Here is a 19,398-nt window from a genome sequence, read left to right as displayed (position 1 = left end):
ATGCATCGCACTCCTGGGGGCAGTACCCCGCTCCTGGAGCCTGGAGCTCACAAATGGCTCGGGCCAGCCCTGACAGTGAAGAGTCCACACTACTGCTCTTCCAAAGTAACTATTTCAGAAAAGGCGCGATTCCTCGTGGGATGAGGTTTACAAATGCCAAAAGAAACCGCCCATCATTTCAAATAACGAGCTAGCTGTGTAGCCCCTCACATCGTTATTTCAGAGTAACGGATGTTGTTAAGGTGTAGACGTACCCTTATTGAGCACCATGTGAGAGGGCAGAGGCACACGTGCAAATCTCTCTCTGTTCTTAACAATGAGACGCTGTTTCCTTTTTCCGTGATGTTAAAATGATTAATCTGACACTTTAGAAAACATTAATCCATCCAAAAAATGAAGACAGGTTACAAAATGCCACATGGAATGATTTTTTTTTTTTTTACATATTTCAACTATTTAAGACAAAAAAGTTACACTGCTCGACTCATTTCATTTAGTTACATAAATAAAATTTTTATAAATATCTCTTTATAAACAATATATAAATAGCTTTACAACATAAATACATTGATGCATGACATGGATTTTCAAACAGCAATGTTATACAGCTGGCTTTATCAGTCTCTCGGAAAAGCACTGTCCCTTGTCCTGGTGAGTGTTTATATATATAATATATATAATATATATAAGATAGAGAGAACTTTTTAATCTTAAAAAAATAACAAGACCAAAACAGCTGGTGCCACAACGCCTCGTACCGAAAAGAAAAACACAACCACGTCGTCTGTCCCATTTCCGGTGTTCTCTGCTCCTTTAGGTGTCAGCTGGGGAGTGGCCAGACATGGCCGGAGGGGGGAAAATGTATTCAGAGCCCTGAAACAAAGAACAGGAAAATGCCCATTAGTATTTCCTTCGTGGCCTGCTTGCATAGAGTGTCTCCCTGTACCAGTCCCAAGAGCAGTTGGCGTTGGGAAGTCTAGGGGAATAGAGGCTGCCCAACTGGCAGGATCAAGCCCCAAGTGTGCCATCTGTCGGCCCTAGCTCTGCCCACCAGCTTCCCTGCTGGTGACACTTAAAGGCTGAATCCCAGGTTGCGGCTTGCAGCTGTCCTGACTCCAGTTGGAGTTTTTCCTGATTAAAACTGCACAAGGCCCAGCAGATTGGTGCTGTCAGTTTTCTACACCCCTTTTCCCCCATTGCGGCGTGCCTGGCTCTGAACTGTCCTTTCCAGCTGCAAAGAGATTTACGGTCACTGGGGCTGCATCTTGCAGCTAGATCTGTGTGCAGAAGGACTTTGGTGCAGGGCTCTGACCACTACTCAGAGCTGCTGGCAGAGATCCAGGGGCATGCTGCTGTGTCTTTTGGCCAGAATCAGCCTGTGCCACCAGGGTCGCGAGCAGGCCGCTGGAAGTGCCGCTAGACACGAATGTTCTTCCTGGGAAAATGTAGTACAAACACACATTTCTGAGGTGGGGCGTTCCTTCCAAAGTCCTATGGTAGGCTGCTCCCTGCCTAGAGAATCCTTTGCTCTGCTGTTATTGCATGAGTGGAGCCGGGACAACCAGAGCTGAGACTTGTTGCTGTTCCTCATGTGCACACCTACTGCCAAGCGTAAAAGTCACGTGTCTGATGTTTACACACACACATCTGGCTGCTCAAATTCACAGACTGCAAAATGCCTGCTTGAAATTAACAGTGTCCCTGATCTTTCCTGTTTTGGCTTAATCTTGATAGTCTTTCATTTGCTTTGTTTTGCATCGCCCATGGGGAAGATCCTTAGCAGATGCCAACTTCCTTGAGTTCAATAGAACTCTGCCCATTTACAGGGGGATCTGTGCTCAACTAATTTATTTCAGGGATTGTGTGGGAAGTGCTCGACACACCTGTCGCCCTGCAGGAAGAAATAACTCTTGGCTTGGCTTGGCTTGCATCAAGGAGCCAAATGCTGAGCCTATCTGCAGGCCGCCTGTTTACAGAACCCGAGCCAGAGTGGTGATTAACCCCTCGGCCGTTGCTTAATGAACGTGTAGTCTATCCACACTCAGTCAGCTGGCAGTCAGGATATTGCTAATACCCCTAGGGGACACCTTGTGATTGCTGATCGAGGTGGTCATCACTTGAAAGTGAAAACTCTGTTTCATGTCGGACCTGGGAAATATTTACAAAACAACTCTGCCTGGAGACTTTTCACAGTCTAATACCCGACCAGATACAAAGGACGGGTGGGCAAAGGGACCTCTCCGGAGCAATGTAAACAAACCGGAGAAAGCTCGTAAGTATAAGCTAATGTTTCAAAATAACTGAATGGGAGCGTATCTTGCTATGCTTCCGGGCTCCCTAGACCTTCATTTGGAGCACAGAGCAGGTGAGTAATGCCTTATTGGACCAGTGTCTGCTGGCAAAAGAGACGAACTTTGGAACCCACGCAGAGCTCATGGAGCATTTACGCAAGACACCTGGGACAGTGCAGCTGTGCTTAGAAGTGGACTCTGTTCATTTCCTTGGACTCGTTCAGAGGTCAGGTTTAAACAGGAAAGAAGTGTGGGAAATCTGTCTAGGAGGTGCTTATTAATGGCAGGGTTTTGATACGATGCCAAAGATGCCGTTGAGAACTCATGCAGTCAGGTTGCTGGGGCGGCAGGGTTACAGTAGGGAGTATACACTGCAGCTTTCTAGGATGGTAAAACATCAATGTCATTTCCTGCTTCTCTGCTTCCAAATACCAACCACAGGACTTAATCCATACAGTTCACAGACTAATTAACTGTCTAATTAGTGCCAGGCAGCACCCCCTCCTTGGGAATCTATAGAATGCACTATCATTGTGGTACCTGCTGTGAACCCCCTCACAAAGCTACACTAACATACCCTACAGCAGCGGACCCCTATGTGGCAGTAACACTGATAGATCTGTCATGGCCGGACCATTCCTGTAGTGTTTTTGTTGTCAACTCGGGGCAGGTGCAGCGATTCCAAGCAATAGCCATTGTTGCTATGTACTGTACATACAGTAGATAAGCAGGCATGCATTTGTGTGTATATATAATCTTCCAAGTTTATGCCAAATCTTAGGAACAGTAGCAGCACTAATTATAATTACCCATTGCCTCCAATTTTAGAGTAAACAGGTGCAAGCCAAATCTGGGGAAGGTTGCATGGAAAAGTGGCCTGTCTTGTAGATGTGGGGACACCCCCCTGCCCTTTCAAACAGGAGGAATTTATCACTATATATTACAGTCCTACGTATCCCAAAATAAAGCCTCGACAAGCACACCTTAGCTAGATCGCCATGTCACTATGCCGGAGTAATCCACTGAAGCCAGTGGAGTTATATCAGAGGGAGCCTGGGATCACACCAGTTTCACTTCATGCTTTCACACTGCCTCCCTTTTGAGAGCCAGACGCTTGTCTAAAATCCATGCCGTGCTTACCCCAGGGCAGGTTAAATCAACAGCCCCATAAGCCCCTTTGGGTCACTTCCAGGGAGGGCTGGCTTTAGAAAGGCTTATCTTAACCCTTGTACGACTGCTCACTGTGTGCTAATGAGCCAGGGACTTTAATATCTAGCACATTTTGGGATGAGAAGGGGAGCGTCCTGTACAAATTGAAACTGGTAGTTTGGGTGAACCCAGCTGAATTCTGCATGTGCCCCACAGCTCTGGTTGGCCCTTAGCGAGAGGGAGCTGCCCGCAGATACTAGCACAGATGCTATGGGATGGGCATCTGACAGACACCTTTAACAATTCCAAGCAGGTGAAGCTGCTGCCTCAGCCTCCTGGCCTTGCCAGAGCAAAATCAGACATTACACAGGGGGATTTGGAATTTCCTTAGGCTGTTCCTCCCTAGTTGGGTGACGGTACTCGGCTGTGTTTCCTGGGCCCCATTGCACCCTCCCCCACTGTGCATCTTGCTGGTTCCCACCATCCTACCTTAGACATGGCTGCATTTCCACCATGGGGGAGACACGCTCTGTACTGATACAGTGTCCAGACACCATGCTCAGGTGTGTCCCCCACAGCTCTGAGCACCAGAAGCTGGGACTGGCTCACTCCATAGCCCTGATCTGTGCATTCCCCCCGGGGCCACTGTCGCTGGACTGGACCGACCCTTGGACTGAGCCAGTCATGCCCTGCTGGTGGCTTTGGCCAGCTCAGGACAGAGCAGACAGGCGGGGGGTGGGGCAGGGCCATCCTTACCCATATGCAGAATGTGCAGCTACATAGGGGCCCCGCTGGGTCTTAGTATCCCTGTTCTGTGGCTGAGCTTCCGCCAGAGAGGATCTGGCTAACCGAAAGGTGACAAAGCCTGCTAGAGCCATGGGCAGCGCACGGAGCGTGGGAAAGAGCCATGCTGGGGTCATGAAGCCATTTCACAGGCATGTCAGTATAAAATCACGGCTCTACAAAATCGTCACACGGGGCCCAGTTTACCAGTCCTGTAGGGCCCCATACACGCTAAGGAGGCCCTGGGTGGGGCTGTGCTGGGGGGCAGCTGGAGCCCAGGGGCTGCGGGACCCGCGCGCGGCAGGTGCAGCCCCGGCCCAGCCGGCTGCAGGAGGCACTCACCGCCGCCAGGGGTCGCCGCTCTAGCAGCCCAAGCCGCTCATGGAGCCGATCCGGTCCAGCTTGAGGCCGAAGCAGCCCTTGGACAGGCCCTTCTTGCTGACGCCCTTGTGCCGCCGCGTGCCGGGGTAGTCGCGCAGCAGCCGGGCCCAGGCCGCCCGGGACTTGGTGTCCACGCGCAGCTCCCGCAGCAGCCGCGAGCCCGCTGCCCGGCCGCCGCCCGCAGTCTCCTCTCGCGCGGGGCTCGCCGCGGGTTCGCGTCCCGGCGCGTTCCGGGCAGCCTGCGGGGAGGAGCGCGGGGCGCGATGGCGTGAAAGCGGCACAGACCCCGGCCCCGATCCCGGCCCGACTCCAGCCGCCCGATCCCGATCCCAGCCTCCCCTCCGGCCCCGATCCCAGCCTCCCCACCGGCCCCGATCCCTCCGGCCCCGATCCCAGCCTCCCCACCGGCCCCGATCCCAGCCTCCCCACCGGCCCCGATCCCTCCGGCCCCATCCCAGCCTCCCCACCGGCCCCGATCCCTCCGGCCCCGATCCCAGCCTCCCCACCGGCCCCGATCCCTCCGGCCCCGATCCCAGCCTCCCCACCGGCCCCGATCCCTCCGGCCCCGATCCCAGCCTCCCCACCGGCCCCGATCCCTCCGGCCCCGATCCCAGCCTCCCCACCGGCCCCGATCCCTCCGGCCCCGATCCCAGCCTCCCCACCGGCCCCGATCCCTCCGGCCCCATCCCAGCCTCCCCACCGGCCCCGATCCCTCCGGCCCCATCCCAGCCTCCCCACCGGCCCCGATCCCTCCGGCCCCATCCCAGCCTCCCCACCGGCCCCGATCCCTCCGGCCCCGATCCCAGCCTCCCCACCGGCCCCGATCCCTCCGGCCCCATCCCAGCCTCCCCACCGGCCCCGATCCCTCCGGCCCCATCCCAGCCTCCCCACCGGCCCCGATCCCTCCGGCCCCGATTCCCCCCGTACCAGCCTCCGTCCGCCCCGATCCCAACCGCCTCCTCCTGGCACCAAAGACCCCCCCAGCCCGGATTCCAGCCCCCGGGACGCCCCGTTCTAGATCCCCCCCCCCCCGCCCGCTTGCGCGCTCCCAGAGTTCTCGGGCATCTCCCCTCCCACCCGCAGATGGTGCAGCGGGACCCGGTCCCCGCCCCCTCCAGCTTCTCCCTTGCGCCCAGGACCCCGGCCCTGGCCTGGCCCGTCGGGTCCCAGCCCCCAGGTTGCTGCTGCCTCCTGCAGTCAGCACCGACGGGCGCCGCGATGCACCTGCCGGCCGCCCCACTGCCAGAGGCTGGTCAGTGACACCCGGCAGGGAGGGGCGGCTCCGCTCCAGCCCCCTTCTCCCTCAGCACCAGCGGGCTGGAAAGCAGAGCGCAGAGCTGCCTCCGCCGGAGCGGCCAGTCCCCACCCGGAGCCGGGGTCTGGCGGGGGGGAGGGACACGCCGGGAGACCCTGAGACCCAGCAGCAGCCAAAAGGCTAAAGGGGGGAAGCTCCAAAGAGCAGGAGGCTGCGCCGGAGGCGGGGGGGGGGGATCTGCCCCCACATTCCCCAAAAGCCCCAGCACGGAGCAGCGCGGGGCAGGGCTGCGGGAGGGAAGGAGCCACCCCGCTTGTCAGAGTTCCCCTTCCTCCCCCGGGAATCCGCCTTCCCGGGGCGGGCTGGGGGTCCCCGTCCCGTCCCTGAACTTCTCGGCTCCCCCCAGGGCGCAGCGCCCAGCGCGCCTCACCTTCTGCTGGGGCTGAGCCGCCGGTCTCGCCTCCAGCCCGACGGCCAGCAGGGCCAGGAGCAGTCCGCACGCCAGGACCTGTGAGAGCCGCATGCTGGGGGGCAGGGCCCCGCTGCGTTCGGGCAGAGCGAGCCGCGCCGAGCCGAGCCGAGCCGAGCCAGGGGAGTCAGCCGCGCGCGCCGCGAGCCCGACCCTGCTGCTCCTCGAAGTGCGGAGCCCGGGCTCGGGGCTGCTCCTCCAGCCCCTTTATAGCCCAACCTGCCTGGTGATGTCATCTGCCCCGCAGGTCCGGCCCAGCCCCCTGCTCCGCCAGCGCGCGGCGGCCCCCGTGACACGCGTGGGGCTGGCTGGGCGCAGCTTGGCCGCTTGGTGCCGGGGGCGCAGGGCGCGCGGGGCCGACCCCTCCGGGGAGCCCGCGGCCACCCCCAGCCCGCCCTGCCCGGCGCCAGCTCGAGCCACCCGCCGGCCCCGGGCGCTTCGTCCCCAAAGCAGGTGGCTCCGGCTGCGCCCCCGGCCCCGCTTGGGGCTTCCCCCGCCGGCGCTCACCTGCCGGGGCTTTGGGGGGCGCCAGGGGCCCCGGGGTGGCCCCTCCGGGCCAGGGCGGGAGCGGGGCTCCGGGCCGGGGGCTCTGAGCCAAGCCCGCTCCGCGCTGCCGACGAGCGCTGGGTCCTCGCCGGGAGAGTCGGGGCGCCCGGGGCCGGCTCGCTCCGCGCCGTGTCGGGGCTTCCCGCAGCCGGGGCGCTGGCTCGGAACCCGGCCCGGGCCCCGCCACCCGCCTGGCCGCTCCCCACGGCCCGGGGTCTCGGCGCCTGGACTCGGGGCAGCGCGGGGGGGGGGGGAGTCCCTTGCCCACGAAGCTAGGCGCAGGCCGGGGGCCAGGAGCTCCCTGCGCCTTGGGGAGGCAGCGCTGGTACCTGGCAGCCGGGAGAAGCTCTGGGGGGTGATTACTCAGCAGGGCTCCAGCGCTGCCCCCTGCCTGGGGTCAGGCCTGCGCCCCCCAGCCGCCTGCGTGCAGTGGGGCAGGACTCTGCCCCGGCCGGGCTGCTGGGCACAAAGGGGGTTGAGCCGGGGGAGCTGGAAGGACCCAGTCTCAGGTCCCTGCCAGGCTGGGATGCTCTGGGCTGCTTTCAGCTCCTGGGTTTGTTCCTGGGGGGCAGAGACTGGAGCTTGGAGGGCTCATGCCCCAGTGACCAGGACTGCAGAGGAGGAACCGAGAGCAGAATTTGGCCCAGTATCTTATTTTCTGGCTAGGACTTTTCTTCCCCAAAGAGTCTGTTCAAAGGATCTAGGCAGGACTCTGCAATGGGGCTGCCTCTGGGGTCCAAGGAGGCAGCTTTTTAACAGCTCACAGCAACACTGGTCAGTTTAGGGCAGGAAGAGAAGAAAAGCAGGTGAGATCAGAGTCACCTCCCCAGTGGTGGCCACACTTCAGTGATCTCTGGACTAGGGATGTCATAGAGTAGTTGATTAATCGATTAACTGATTCACCGATAAGCAAAAGCATATTGATTAATGCTGTAGACTACACACATCCCCTCTGCCAGTACATTTTTTAGCAGGCTGGCCAGCAGCCAGCTCAGTCCTGGTTTGTGCCAGGTCCAGGACCTACCCCTACTGTGGCTCTGCATTTAAAGTGCGTTAGGCAGCCCGGCTCAGTCCTGGCTTGCGCCAGGTTCGGGAGCTCAGACACCATCACCCCGCTGGAGAGAGGCTGCTGCCACCTCACGCTGCTGCCTCTGTCTCAGAGGCAGCAGCCCCAGGGTGACAGGCAGCCAGTCTGCGAGGGGAGCTGGTCCTAAGGGCCCCACACCTGTGAGGTTTGCAGTAGTGTCTGATTGTGGCAGGTTCTTCGTCAGTGTCCGGGAGGGTGAAGAAACGCTTCATTTTACACAGGGCCAGAGGCCAGGGCCACAGCAAGGGAGGTGGCCTGGGGAGCTGTTGCCAAAGGGTCTGGAGTCTAATTCCTGACCTCTCGCAGGTCCTCTGCTGGACCCCACTACAAACCCACCAGGGTGCAAGGCCTTGTCCCGCCATGGCAGACCAGCACCTTGGAACCTCCTGGCTGGACAGTGACATTCCAGGGGCTACAAGAGCATCTAGCTGGCATGGAGCTTGGCAGAGGGGAAGGACTTTGCAGCTCCCTGGTAGCGTTGGCGCTGAACTATTGAGCTGCGGCGTGGTGGGGAAGGGCTACAAAAGCCAGGCAGGAACGGTCGGACGCTGGGTTCAGCACATTCAGCGGTGTCATGATTAGAACGGGCTGGGGCTAGCTCACTCGGCTTCCCGAGTGTGGGGGCAGGCTGACCCCGCTGCCAGCACCAGGCCCTCCACTAATCCATAGGCCACAGTCACTTGGAGAAGGGGGCTCGGGAGAAGCGGGGGAGGGGAGGGGCAGAGTGGGGTCAGGGCTTAGGGGCTGTGGAGGGGAGGGAGCAGGGTGGGGTTGTCCCAGGCTCTGTGGCCCCCTAGAGATGGCCCTGCTGAGGGATGGGGCTGGCCGCTGGAGCCTGCAATGCCACATACACAGCTCACAGCTGGGTAAGGCCCCATGAAATGCAAATCACTCTGAGGGGCAGGAAAAAGAAGACGGGTGCAGGAGTGACTGAATGGACCAGAGACATGGCCCTGCAGCCAGCATGCCGGGGGGCCGGAAGGGGGAGCGACACATCCTTCCCTAGTGCCTGTCATGATCAGCCTCATCCATCCGGCAAGAGGACTTACCCCTGTGGGGCCGAGATCGTTTCAAACACAGCTTTAAACCGGTGCCACATCAAACATTTCAAACCACGTCTACACAGGGCCAGAGGCCAGGCCCACGGCAAGGGAGGCAGCCAGGGGCGCTGTTGCCAAAGGGTCTGGACTCGGGGTCCACATGGGGGAGGAACACTGGGAACTGTAACCAAACCTCAGTTTATTTAACATCATGCCCTCAAAGGGGCGATCCAGCCCACGGGGGATGGGGCCAAAGAAGTGACAAACAAACCATTGTCCTTGTCTCTTTCATTTGCTCTTTACTTGGGGGGTAATTTTCAGTATGGGCTCATGGCGGGGGCTGAAGGTTGCCTTGACTAATGCCCTGTCTAATTCCTTCAGCGCCAGCGGTGATAACCCAGGCCATTAGCCAGGGCTGGGCATGGGCCAGCCTGATGTAGAGGGGTAACATAGGTAACTGGTAACATTCACTGAAACCCCATGGGGGGCAAGTTCGCTTATTAGACCCTTGATTTCAATGGTAGGTGCCTACATATCTTTGGGGTTCTGGGCCCTTGTCAATATCGGCCAGCAAATCACAGGCCATGGGCAGCTGGATCACAAGCTGGAGGTTCCGGATGTCCATGAACTCCTCTGACCTCTGACCTTGGACACAGCCCAGCCTGCCCCAATGTGGTGCCCATTTTTCTCGCGATGCCCGTGACCCAGGGAGTTCCCATTCGGGCTGATTGGAGGCAACCTGTCCCTGGCCGGAGCAGTGGCGGAGGAGGGGTTAGTCTCAGACCTTTGCTGCTGTCCCGTGTGATGGAATTTCCAGGCCACTGTCTTTATACGGGGGCTGCTTGGCTCAGCCACATGTCCCCTGCTCATGAAACACCTCCCGGCCCCAGGGGCTGTGCTTCCAAGCTGGCACTGCCTTGGGAACAGTGAGGCACCAAAGAAACCTCCACCAGCCCTCTGTCCTTACGGGGACGGAAACACCCCGGAGATGATGCTGCAGCACCCTCGCCATTCGCAGCCACCTCAGAGCTTTAATAAAGGGGGGGCCAGGCACGAGTGGGCCCCGCTGCTCCTGATCTCACTGACTCTGCTTCTCCCCTAGGGGCAGCTCCACTGACTTCAATGGAGTCAATCCTGGATCTACACCAGTGCGGACACAGAATCAGGACGTCACTGCTGCCGCCTTGGGAACAACAGCCATGGGATCAGAGAAGCAGAAGCAACAGCTCCCACTCCGGCACCGAGACAGCACCTGGCCGGGGGTGGGGGACATGTCAGGGGGCCTGCTGCAGGCACATGCCCAGAAGTGTATCTGTAGCCATCTACCCCCCAGAGCCATTTAGCTTTGCCCTGTTGGCATGGCTGCAGGTGGCATCGCTGGGCGCGAAGGCGGTATAGACAGAAGAGGGTCTAGGTCCCCCCAGAGCAGCGGCTGTCTTGCGAACCCCACAGGGCGGGAAGTGAAGCCTCTAAGACTTTCTTGGGATAAGAGAACCCATCAAACCTGCTGCCCTTTATGGGAGAGTTCAGGGGGTTCATTAAATATTGTGTCTGGGAAGGGGGCGGGGCGAATCCCAGGATTTTCAGCTCCAAATTCAGGGTTTGTACTTTTTAAAAAGGAGGCCGTACAAAATCAGCTGTGAAGAGACTGTCCTAAGAGCATCAGCGGGGAGAGGGGATTTTGTGGGTTTGCCTTCCCCTGCCACACTGACAGCCCCCCCCCCCCCGCACACACAGGGTGAGGGCAGGAGATGCACTGTGTGTACCTGCCCGGACTGGTTTCCCTATCCTGGATTTTTAAACCCCTCCCCGCAGTTTCCGTCCTCTTGGCTGCGGTGAGCCGTGACATGGGCCAACAGTTGCAAACCTAACTGCCCAAAGTCGGTCATTTAAATCCAGAGGAAGCCATGGCTGGGCAGATCCTGGTTTTCAGGGGTGCTGAGCAGCCTGGCTCTCCCTGAGACTGATGGGAGGAGACGGGCGCAGGACTGCGAAAACGGAGCTACAAGGGTCCAGACCCTCAAAGGGGCTTTTGCACCCCACTCCCCTCGGCTTTGAGGATCTAGGCTGAGATTTGAATTTAGGTGCCTTGCTTGAGGCACTTCCGCTTGAAAACTTTGGCCATGGGTTCTGACATGCATGGGCATGTCTGCACTGTAGCTGGCACTTTCCACTGAGCAAGACCTTGCCGCACAGGGCTTGGAATTCAAGACCCGGGAAACTCTGATTGGTTCTAGAGTCCCCCGACCAGCTGTTTTTTCATGAATGGCTCAGTGCAGCCGCTCCAAACTGGGCTCACCTGTGTCTGATGTAGCCAGTTATATGACAGCCCTGCATGATATAAGGAAAACCTGGCAGCTGGATGAGTAGTAGGTCTAGGCTGCCGGTGGTGGGAGGTAGAAAAAGGCCCACGGGGAGCAGACATCTGCTGGGGGAAGTGTTGGGCAGAGCCCTTGCTGGGAGGGATACCAGGACCTGTTAAGTGTAGCCATGGAGGAGGGTGGTGGGAAAACACACACTCGCTTGGAAGGGTCCTTCATCTGGGACATGGAGGGTGGCACAGAAGCTGCACCAGGTGGTGGGACCTGGGGAAAACTGCTGCTTTATTAGTAAGCTCCAGGCAGGGTGGAGTTGGGGGGGGACCACCAGCTGTGTGTGTCCAACTGACAGGCAGTCACCGGAAGCAGTGGATGTGTGTGTCCGACTGACGGAGGCAGTCACCGGAAGCAGTGGATGTGTGTGTCCGACTGACAGAGGCAGTCACCAGAAGCAGTGGATGTGTGTGTCCGACTGACGGAGGCGGTAAGCAGTGGATGTGTGTGTCCGACTGACGGAGATGGTCACAGGAACCATTGTCTGTGTGTGTCCGACTGACGGAGGCAGTAAGCAGTGGATGTGTGTGTCCGACTGACGGAGGCAGTCACCAGAAGCAGTGGATGTGTGTGTCCAGCTGACAGAGGCAGTCACCGGAAGCAGTGGATGTGTGTGTCCGACTGACAGAGGCAGTCACCAGAAGCAGTGGATGTGTGTGTCCGACTGACGGAGGCGGTAAGCAGTGGATGTGTGTGTCCGACTGACGGAGGCGGTAAGCAGTGGATGTGTGTGGCACTAGAGGGGTGAGTCCTTGCTGTGGAGCCAATGAGCACCTCTCATCTGGGGATGGGGGAGCAGAGAGCAGAGCCCCGTCTTGTATTTTTCGTGCCCTTGTAGGGGTGATGGGGCAGAGGTGATGCCGCTGGATCCCTCTTCCCTGTTAACCTGCTGGAATCAGGCCTTGGATTGGCTATCTGCCCAGCCAATTGCCTTCTCTCCCCTCCCCAGCTCCCTCCTGCTTCCCCCAATAAACTCCATGTACATTTTGTCTTTGCTGCAGTTCTTAATAAGTGTTAGTGGCAGCGATGTAGGACAAAAGCAACATGGTTCACCCCGTGGATGGGCAGTAGAACCGTCAGCTGCCTTTGTCTGCAGAAGAAGCTGCAGGACACAGCACCAGGCCTGACTGACTCTGGAGTCCGCGTGTATGAAAACTTGTCACCTCTGCTGTTGACAGGGTTTTATCCCTTGTGGCTGTCGTCTGGCAAGGCTCTTTAACCTCAATGGAGCTGTGCTGACGGAAATCAAATGCAAATTTGGCCCATGTATTTGGCTCTTTCTCCTGGGCAATCCCACCCCTGAGCCTCTGCTTGTCCCCACTGGGCCATCTTTGTGCAATGCTGAAGTGTGCAGGATCTTGCGGATCTTTCGGAAAATAAAGCCTTTTCTGAAAGATCCCTTATCCCTCTTAAAATGAGGGATAAGGGATCTTAAAATAGGGATAAGGGATCTTTTGGAAAAGGCTTTATTTTCCAAAAGATCCGCGTCTAGACTGGTGCTTTTTTCCAGCAAAGCTCCGAGCCGAAAAAAAGCGGCAGCCATTTTTATGCTAATGAAGCGGGGGAGATTTAAATCCCCGCTTCATTTGCAATTGCGATATGTCTAATTTGTATCCCTTTTACGAAAAAGGGATGCAGTCTAGACACAGCCCAGGTGTGTGGCTTACACACAGCAATGCAGGCAAGCTGACCCAACTCCTGTGTAGCCAGCCCTAGGTCAACGGCAGAATTCTTGGGGAGGTGGATTAGTTACGCTGACGGGAGACCCCCTTCCCTTGGTGTGGGTTGTGTCTACACTGACAAGCTCCAGGTGTGCAGAAACCGAGCGGCAGCAGCAGTGTTTCCAGTGTACACAAGCCTTCTGTACCAGCGGGAGGGGTTCTCCTGTCTGCGTTGCTAACCTCCCTGAGAGGCAGTAGCGGGGAGGAATCCTGGCAATTTAGCGCTGTCTACGGGGGACGATTAGGTCGGTTGGAACTACATCTCCCAAGGGGGTGGGCTTTTCATACCCCGGAGTGAGGGAGCTGTGCTGACGTCAGCTCAGTGAAACACCTGTTGCGAGGAACCGTTCAGCGCGAAGAGAGCTGCCAACATCTGTGCAGCTGTAGGACAAAGGCGCCTTAATGGGTTACAGAGGCCTGGTCTACCCCAGGAAACGAGGTCGGCGTAACGCCTGGTTTTCAGCGGTGAGAAAAATCCACCCAGCTGAGTGATGCTCTTAAACTGACCTAATCCCCAGTGCAGAGAGTGCGAGGAAAATTCTCCCGTTGGCCTCGCCACTGCATCTGGGGGAGGTGGCTTACCTGGGGCCACAGGAAAACGCCTCCTGTCAGCGGACGGAGCGTCTTCCCTCTAGCCAGGCAGCATTTTCAGTGCAGACAAGCCCAGAGTGTGGTAAAGAGAGAGATGCCAGACGAGTATCTTGGTTGCGTTAGTGGGTAATAGAGGTCTGGTCAGCCCCAGGAAACGAGGTCTGTAGAACGCCTGTTTTGCACAGGGGTTTTCAAACTTTTCTCCTCGTGACCCAGTTGAAGACAATTGTCAATACCCGTGACCCGACATAATGGTCTCTTGTGACTAAAAGAAGGCCTCCGTCTGGGGGGGAGGGCAGGCCCAGGGGTGGGGTAGGAAGAGGGTTTTGAAGTGTATAGGGGGTTCCAGGCTGGGGGGTAGGGCTGAGGGGTTCAGGGTGTGAGAGGAAGCCCTGAGCTGGGGGTGGGTTTAGGGTAGATGCAGGCTCGGGGGAGGGATGGAGATGAGGTGTTTGGAGGGGGTCTGGGTTTGGAGAGGCGCAGGGCTGGAGCAGGAGGCTGGTGCGCAGGGTTCGAGCCTGGACTTTCCGCTGCCAGCCGCTGGGGAGTAGCGCAGCAGGGGTGCTAAGGCAGCTGCCTGCCTGTCCTGGCACCACAGACAGCCCTGCACCCCGGAAGTGGCTGGCAGCAGGTCTGGCTCCTAGGCAGAGGTGCCCAAGTGGCTCCGTGCGCTGCTTTTACCCACAGGCACTGGCCCCCAGAGCCGGTGCCCAGGGTGGAGGCCGTGCAGGGAACCCTCTCTGGTTCCAACTGCCTGCCACTTGTGGGGCACAGCGGGGTCTGCAGGGCCAGGACAGCGAGGAAGCCTGCCTAGCACCCCTGCTGGTCACAGCCGGGTGTCCCAGGGCCTGACATTCCACTACCCAGTCCTGGGGCGTGACCCTTAGTTTGAGAGTCACCCGTCTACGCGGAAATCTTACACCGGCTTAGCTCAGTGTCTCCCCACCTCAAAGGAATGAATTTAAGCTCCCCAGTTTGTCTGTTGCGGGTGTTGCACAGGTTTCCTTGGCGGGCTGAGTGTCATTTCCTGAGAAGAGTTTACCCACCAGCCAGAGGGCGGTTTTGCCTCTCTCTGTGCGAGCATGCTGTGACCGTCTGCTTTCACCCGCTCCGCTGCTGGTGGAGCATGTGATGCGCTGGAGGAGGCGCACAGTCAGACTCAGGGATCTCTTCCACCAACAGAGGTTGGAATGAAAGACATTCTCACCTGGTAACCCCCCCACTACGAACACCCTGCCAAGGGGCGAGGGCCCACAAGAGGAAGTGAGGGATTGGATCTGCATTTCCCAAATCCTGCGCCAGCACCTGAACCACAGCACCAGCCTTCCTCTGAATCTGAGCATGACTGGCCCTGCCCATGCTGCAACAAGGTCCCCCCGGGGGCGATGCTGTAATGTGCGATGTGCACGTCTGGGCTGGGCGAGCAGGCCTTCACTAGTCATGTAGCCGGGCTGTGTATCGGATGAGGATGCATGTCCCGTCTTGGCGGGAGGCTGGATAAAGCCGTGTTTGCTGATGGGAACTGTCATCAGTTCCCCCATTTCTCTTCTCCACGCGCCTTCTGGCTATTCCCATAACTTCCCCTTCCTGGCTTTCGACAGTCAGGGAGCCTGGGGAAAGGGGGCGGAGCCTTTTGCTGGCGGGGGGATGAGGGGCGGGCGTTTGCAGAGGAACTAATGGGACTCTTTGAGTGCGGGAGGCCCTTGGGGAAGAAGAAACCGGACCACAGGCCCTGCTAGCGAATGTTCAAGACATAGGGAGGGCGTTAGACAGAGGTGAAAGTCAGGGGTGCACCCCGGTGTGCCGCTCCAGCAAAAACCAGCTGAGCTGCGGGAAAAGACAGCAGGGAGCTATTGAAAGAGCTGGCAGGGAGCTGGGTTGTGATAGGACAGGACCTGTATGAAATACAAATTCCTTTCACCCATTAGAGGACGAGAGAGAAGCCCCTGCTTGGTTAATGCTCTGCCTCGGCTAGTCCTAAAACCCAAATCCATGTGTGTCTCAGAGCACACACTAGAGGCTCAGGCCTCAGCCTCCTTGCCAGAGCTCATACTAACATGGACTCTCTTATAAAGCCAACAGCTGGGCTTGCCTGCCCTGTGTTCTGCTTTTCCGAGGGCAGCGCGTCTGTCTGGAATCCCCCCCCCCCCGTCCGCCTCCCCTCAGGAGCCTTGTAGGGGGTTGACAAGGCTGGGGCTGCGGCTATCCCCCCTCCGTCCCCCGGGATCAGCTCGTGTTCTTATCGCAGGTAAGTTATTTCTGGAGCTGCAGCAGGAACGTTCCCCAGTCCCTGAGGGATGGCGGCAGAAGAGGCCGAGCAGTGAGGGATGAAAGAGGAAGCACTCGAGACGGTCTCTGTTCGAAGCTCTGTCTTTGAGGTGCAAACCCCCGGCCAAGCCCTGTGGGCTTGGGCCGGTGATGGTGGTGAGCGCCGGCCTGGTAGGGAAGCGCGTATATGAGTGAGTGGAGATGGTGCACTAGCTGGTACAGGGGACTCAGGAGGGGACGGCTGGAGCAGTTGCTCAAAGGCTGAACTAGTCGGGGTGAGGGGAAGGTGAGGTTGGGAACTAGCCTGGCCCCGCCATGAACCGTGACCTGAGCAGATTTATGCGCCGTGGATGATGCGGGCGGAGGCTGTCGGGCAGCTTTGCAGGCCAGATAACAGCGTGTTGTTTTGACTTTGGACGTGCCTGGAAAACAAAGCGGGTGATATTGCTGTTCCTGGGGGGGAGCCATTTATTCTGGGGCGGGTGGGGTGGGGGTCCGGCCGCCACACGAAAGTTCAGGGCCTGTGTGGACGTGCCGGGCTCCACAGAGCTAACCTCTTGCCACCAGACAGAATAACAATGCGACCCAGCGCGGAGAGAATGCCCAGTGTTTGCTTGAGATACAAAGGCACAGGGCTTTCACATGAGGTAATACTGATAAGTTACGCTTGCATTCACTCCACAGCCTGCCAGCCTGTCAGCTGCTCGCGGGCGAGGCCTGGGCAGCCAGATTGGAGCTCGCGAGCAGGGAGTGCTGAGTCGGCAGACGAGGGCTGCTGGGGCCTCTGGCTGCTGATGCTGTGCATGAGGGTGACACAATGCCCTCCCCCCGATCCCCCCCGCAGCTCCCGGCATCCCTAAGGGCAGACACATGAGTATTTGTGAGCCACCCACAAAGGGGTGTGGGGGGGAAGTGGGAGATAGCGGTTTCAGAGCAGAAGTGGGCTTGTGTGGTGAGTTTGCGGGGTGGTCTAGGCCTGGCCTTTCCTGGGTATGTGGGGTACATGGCACCGGCTGGTGGAAAGGGGCTAGTTAGATCTCTCCGGTGCTTTGTCTGTACAGGGCCCCCAATTCCAGCCCTCACTGGCTGCGATGCTGAAGTGCTCCGGGAGGCGGGGAAATATTCCCACCTCCACGCTGCAGTTGGGGCACTGAAATACAGTGAGGGCCAGGTGTTTAAAGGCATTAGAGCCGCCGTTCATCTTTAGGCACCTAAATGCCTTTAAACGCCTGGCCCTAAATGTCTCGCCCACACTCACCACTGGCCCGCTTGCCTGGTCTAACCACTGAACCATCCTTCCCCCCTCCCAGGTTACTGTCTCCCCAATCCCTTTACAGCAAGGTGGACAATTAAATGTCAGGGGTTCACCAGGGTTAGCTCCTGGTGGTCCGCTGCCACTATATTTATCTGCGCCTCTGCAGGTACGGGTGATCGCAGCTCCCATTGGCTGGGAACGGCGATCTGCAGCCAATGGGAGCTGCGATACCCTGCACCTGAGGAAGTGCAGGTAAATTCAGCGGTGTGGGAGCCCACCAGGGGCTAACCCTGGCTGTCCGGATCTGACCCACGCACCAGTATTTGCCCACCCCTGCATTACAGCCTTCCGCTGTTTTGTCCTTTCCCCTTCCTTTTGCTCTGTCTCTGATACCACAGCAGTAAGGAGAGGGGGACGCATTTCTCACTGTCCCCTCTCGGCCTGCTGAGATGTTGCTGCTGCGGCTTTAGGCTCCGTCGCACGCCGCGAGGCATTTGTCAAGAGCTAGCAGATGGGTCTCGACAAGGCCCTTGCTCCAGCGAGTTTGCAAGCTCATTTAGACTTAAACTCAGCCATTTGAGAGCGAGAGAAGAATTCAGGGAGCCGGGACATCTCCACCCAGTGCAGAAGAGTGAGCTAGTTTGGAGGGGAGCCCTTTCAGCCTGACACACACGGCTCGTTAGGCAGGCAATCAGTCCCCAGGCCATCCCATGGGAGCCAGAGATAGCATGCTACAACAAGCGTGCTAGTCTATTGCTTGTTCTCATCATCCCAACTGCTTGCTCAAAGGTATAGCCAAGATCCAGCCTCCAGAGAAAACACTAATTCCACCCCAGCCATAATGATAATAAGGAGATGAAAAAATGTTAGGGCCTGTTCAAAAGTGTGTGACGGTCCGGATTTGGGTCTGCCTGGTGTCTACTTTTGTGCTACAAAATGTGCCAAAGGGATTTATCCTGCCCCTGTTTGCAGGAAGAGGTGGATCTCCCTCTTCTTTCTACTTCCTGGCACGGATCCTCCACTGCCTTGGAGTATGGATGCTTACAGGTGGACAAAACACGCCCAGATCAGAAGTCTCCCATTTTCCATCCACTTTGACCAGTGTTAAAAAAAAAAACAAGGCAAAGGAGATCCAGCCCTCTGAATCAGATCTTTCTCTGGCTGAGTTCACCACCCAAAGGATGTGGTGCCTACAAGAAATCCACTCGACTGAGCAGAGGGCCCCAGTCACTAATGATGCAATTACAAAATGATTAGGCACAATTTTATATAGAAATAGGCCTATGATCGACAATGTAGCTTGTTTCCCTCTCCCCCACTCTTTATAAGCCGTTTGTTATCCTAGATCATGAGCTTTTTGGGGTAGGGATCAATGTTCCCTCTAATTTTTTCCAGCCACGTGCTGATTTTTCATCCATGTGAGGAATAAATTTGTATGTGCACTGAGGCATGTGCAAATGTGCACCACCAGTAGAAACAAAACCTAGCTGTGGACGCTCTGTTCACCAGCTGAGCAACATTGGAATCTCTCCTGGCAGGCTGAACAAGTGCCCAGCTTACAGGGAATGCTGGTAGGGAATTGTCAGGTGGGATTTTGGGAACAGATCAACTCTTAAGGGAAACTGATCTGTTCTCAGGCAAATACCTTTAGGACTGGATCCTGGATGTGCTTACTCTGACATCACATTGAGGCAGCTCCATTAGAGTCATGCTGCTGATTCACTCTCCTGTAGATGGAGTCCGGATCAGGTGTGAATTCCTTTTACAGAAGAGAGCTCCAGAGAAGCCCGTTTGTTGTAAAAGGGGAGCTTTACCTCAGTGGTTACCAGGACGTGTTGGCTGTCCTGGCATTGTCACGTGTACAGCAGCGTTCCCTCCGTTATTTCTGCATCGACCACTTGTACCGGCCACCAGGTACCGCCGGCGGGAATGCTGGTGAAACAACCACGCACAGGGGGAATGCAAGCCAGGCCCCAAGCGGGCTTGCTGTTGCAAAACACCGTGGCTATGTCTACACTCTTGTGCCAGAAATATGAAAATGAGGTGAAGCGTGGAATATCTCCGAGCCTCAAGTCATTTGCATACCTAATGAGCTGCCATTTTTGCAGAAGAGGCTCTTGCGCCAGAAGGAGCTGTCTACATGGCCCCTTCTTGGGCAAGAAAACCCTCTTGCGCAATGCCGTTCTTCCT

General features: G+C 57.5%; 1 protein-coding gene across 1 annotated transcript; it reads right to left on the bottom strand.

The window, feature by feature from the left end:
* Positions 1-409: 409 nt before the first annotated feature.
* Positions 410-6,521, bottom strand: NPPC (natriuretic peptide C). Its single transcript, XM_075938154.1, has 3 exons — positions 6,290-6,521; positions 4,566-4,843; positions 410-873 (listed from the first exon to the last, which is right to left on the bottom strand). Exons 1-2 carry the CDS (start codon positions 6,380-6,382, stop codon positions 4,586-4,588), a joined length of 351 nt encoding a protein of 116 aa, XP_075794269.1. The 5' UTR covers positions 6,383-6,521; the 3' UTR covers positions 410-873; positions 4,566-4,585.
* Between the last annotated feature and the right edge of the window lie 12,877 nt (positions 6,522-19,398).

Source organism: Pelodiscus sinensis, chromosome 10 (assembly GCF_049634645.1).
Source record: "Pelodiscus sinensis isolate JC-2024 chromosome 10, ASM4963464v1, whole genome shotgun sequence".
Taxonomy (NCBI): Eukaryota; Metazoa; Chordata; order Testudines; family Trionychidae; genus Pelodiscus; species Pelodiscus sinensis.
This window is presented reverse-complemented; position numbering and strand designations above follow the sequence as displayed.

Bases quoted from the DNA above. Each gene is read 5' to 3' on its own strand.
- NPPC (XM_075938154.1), bottom strand. From the start codon at position 6,382: ATGCGGCTCTCACAGGTCCTGGCGTGCGGACTGCTCCTGGCCCTGCTG. The intron at 4,844-6,289 runs GTGAGGCGCGCT...TCCTCCCCGCAG, and splicing joins CGGCTCAGCCCCAGCAGAAG to GCTGCCCGGAACGCGCCGGG.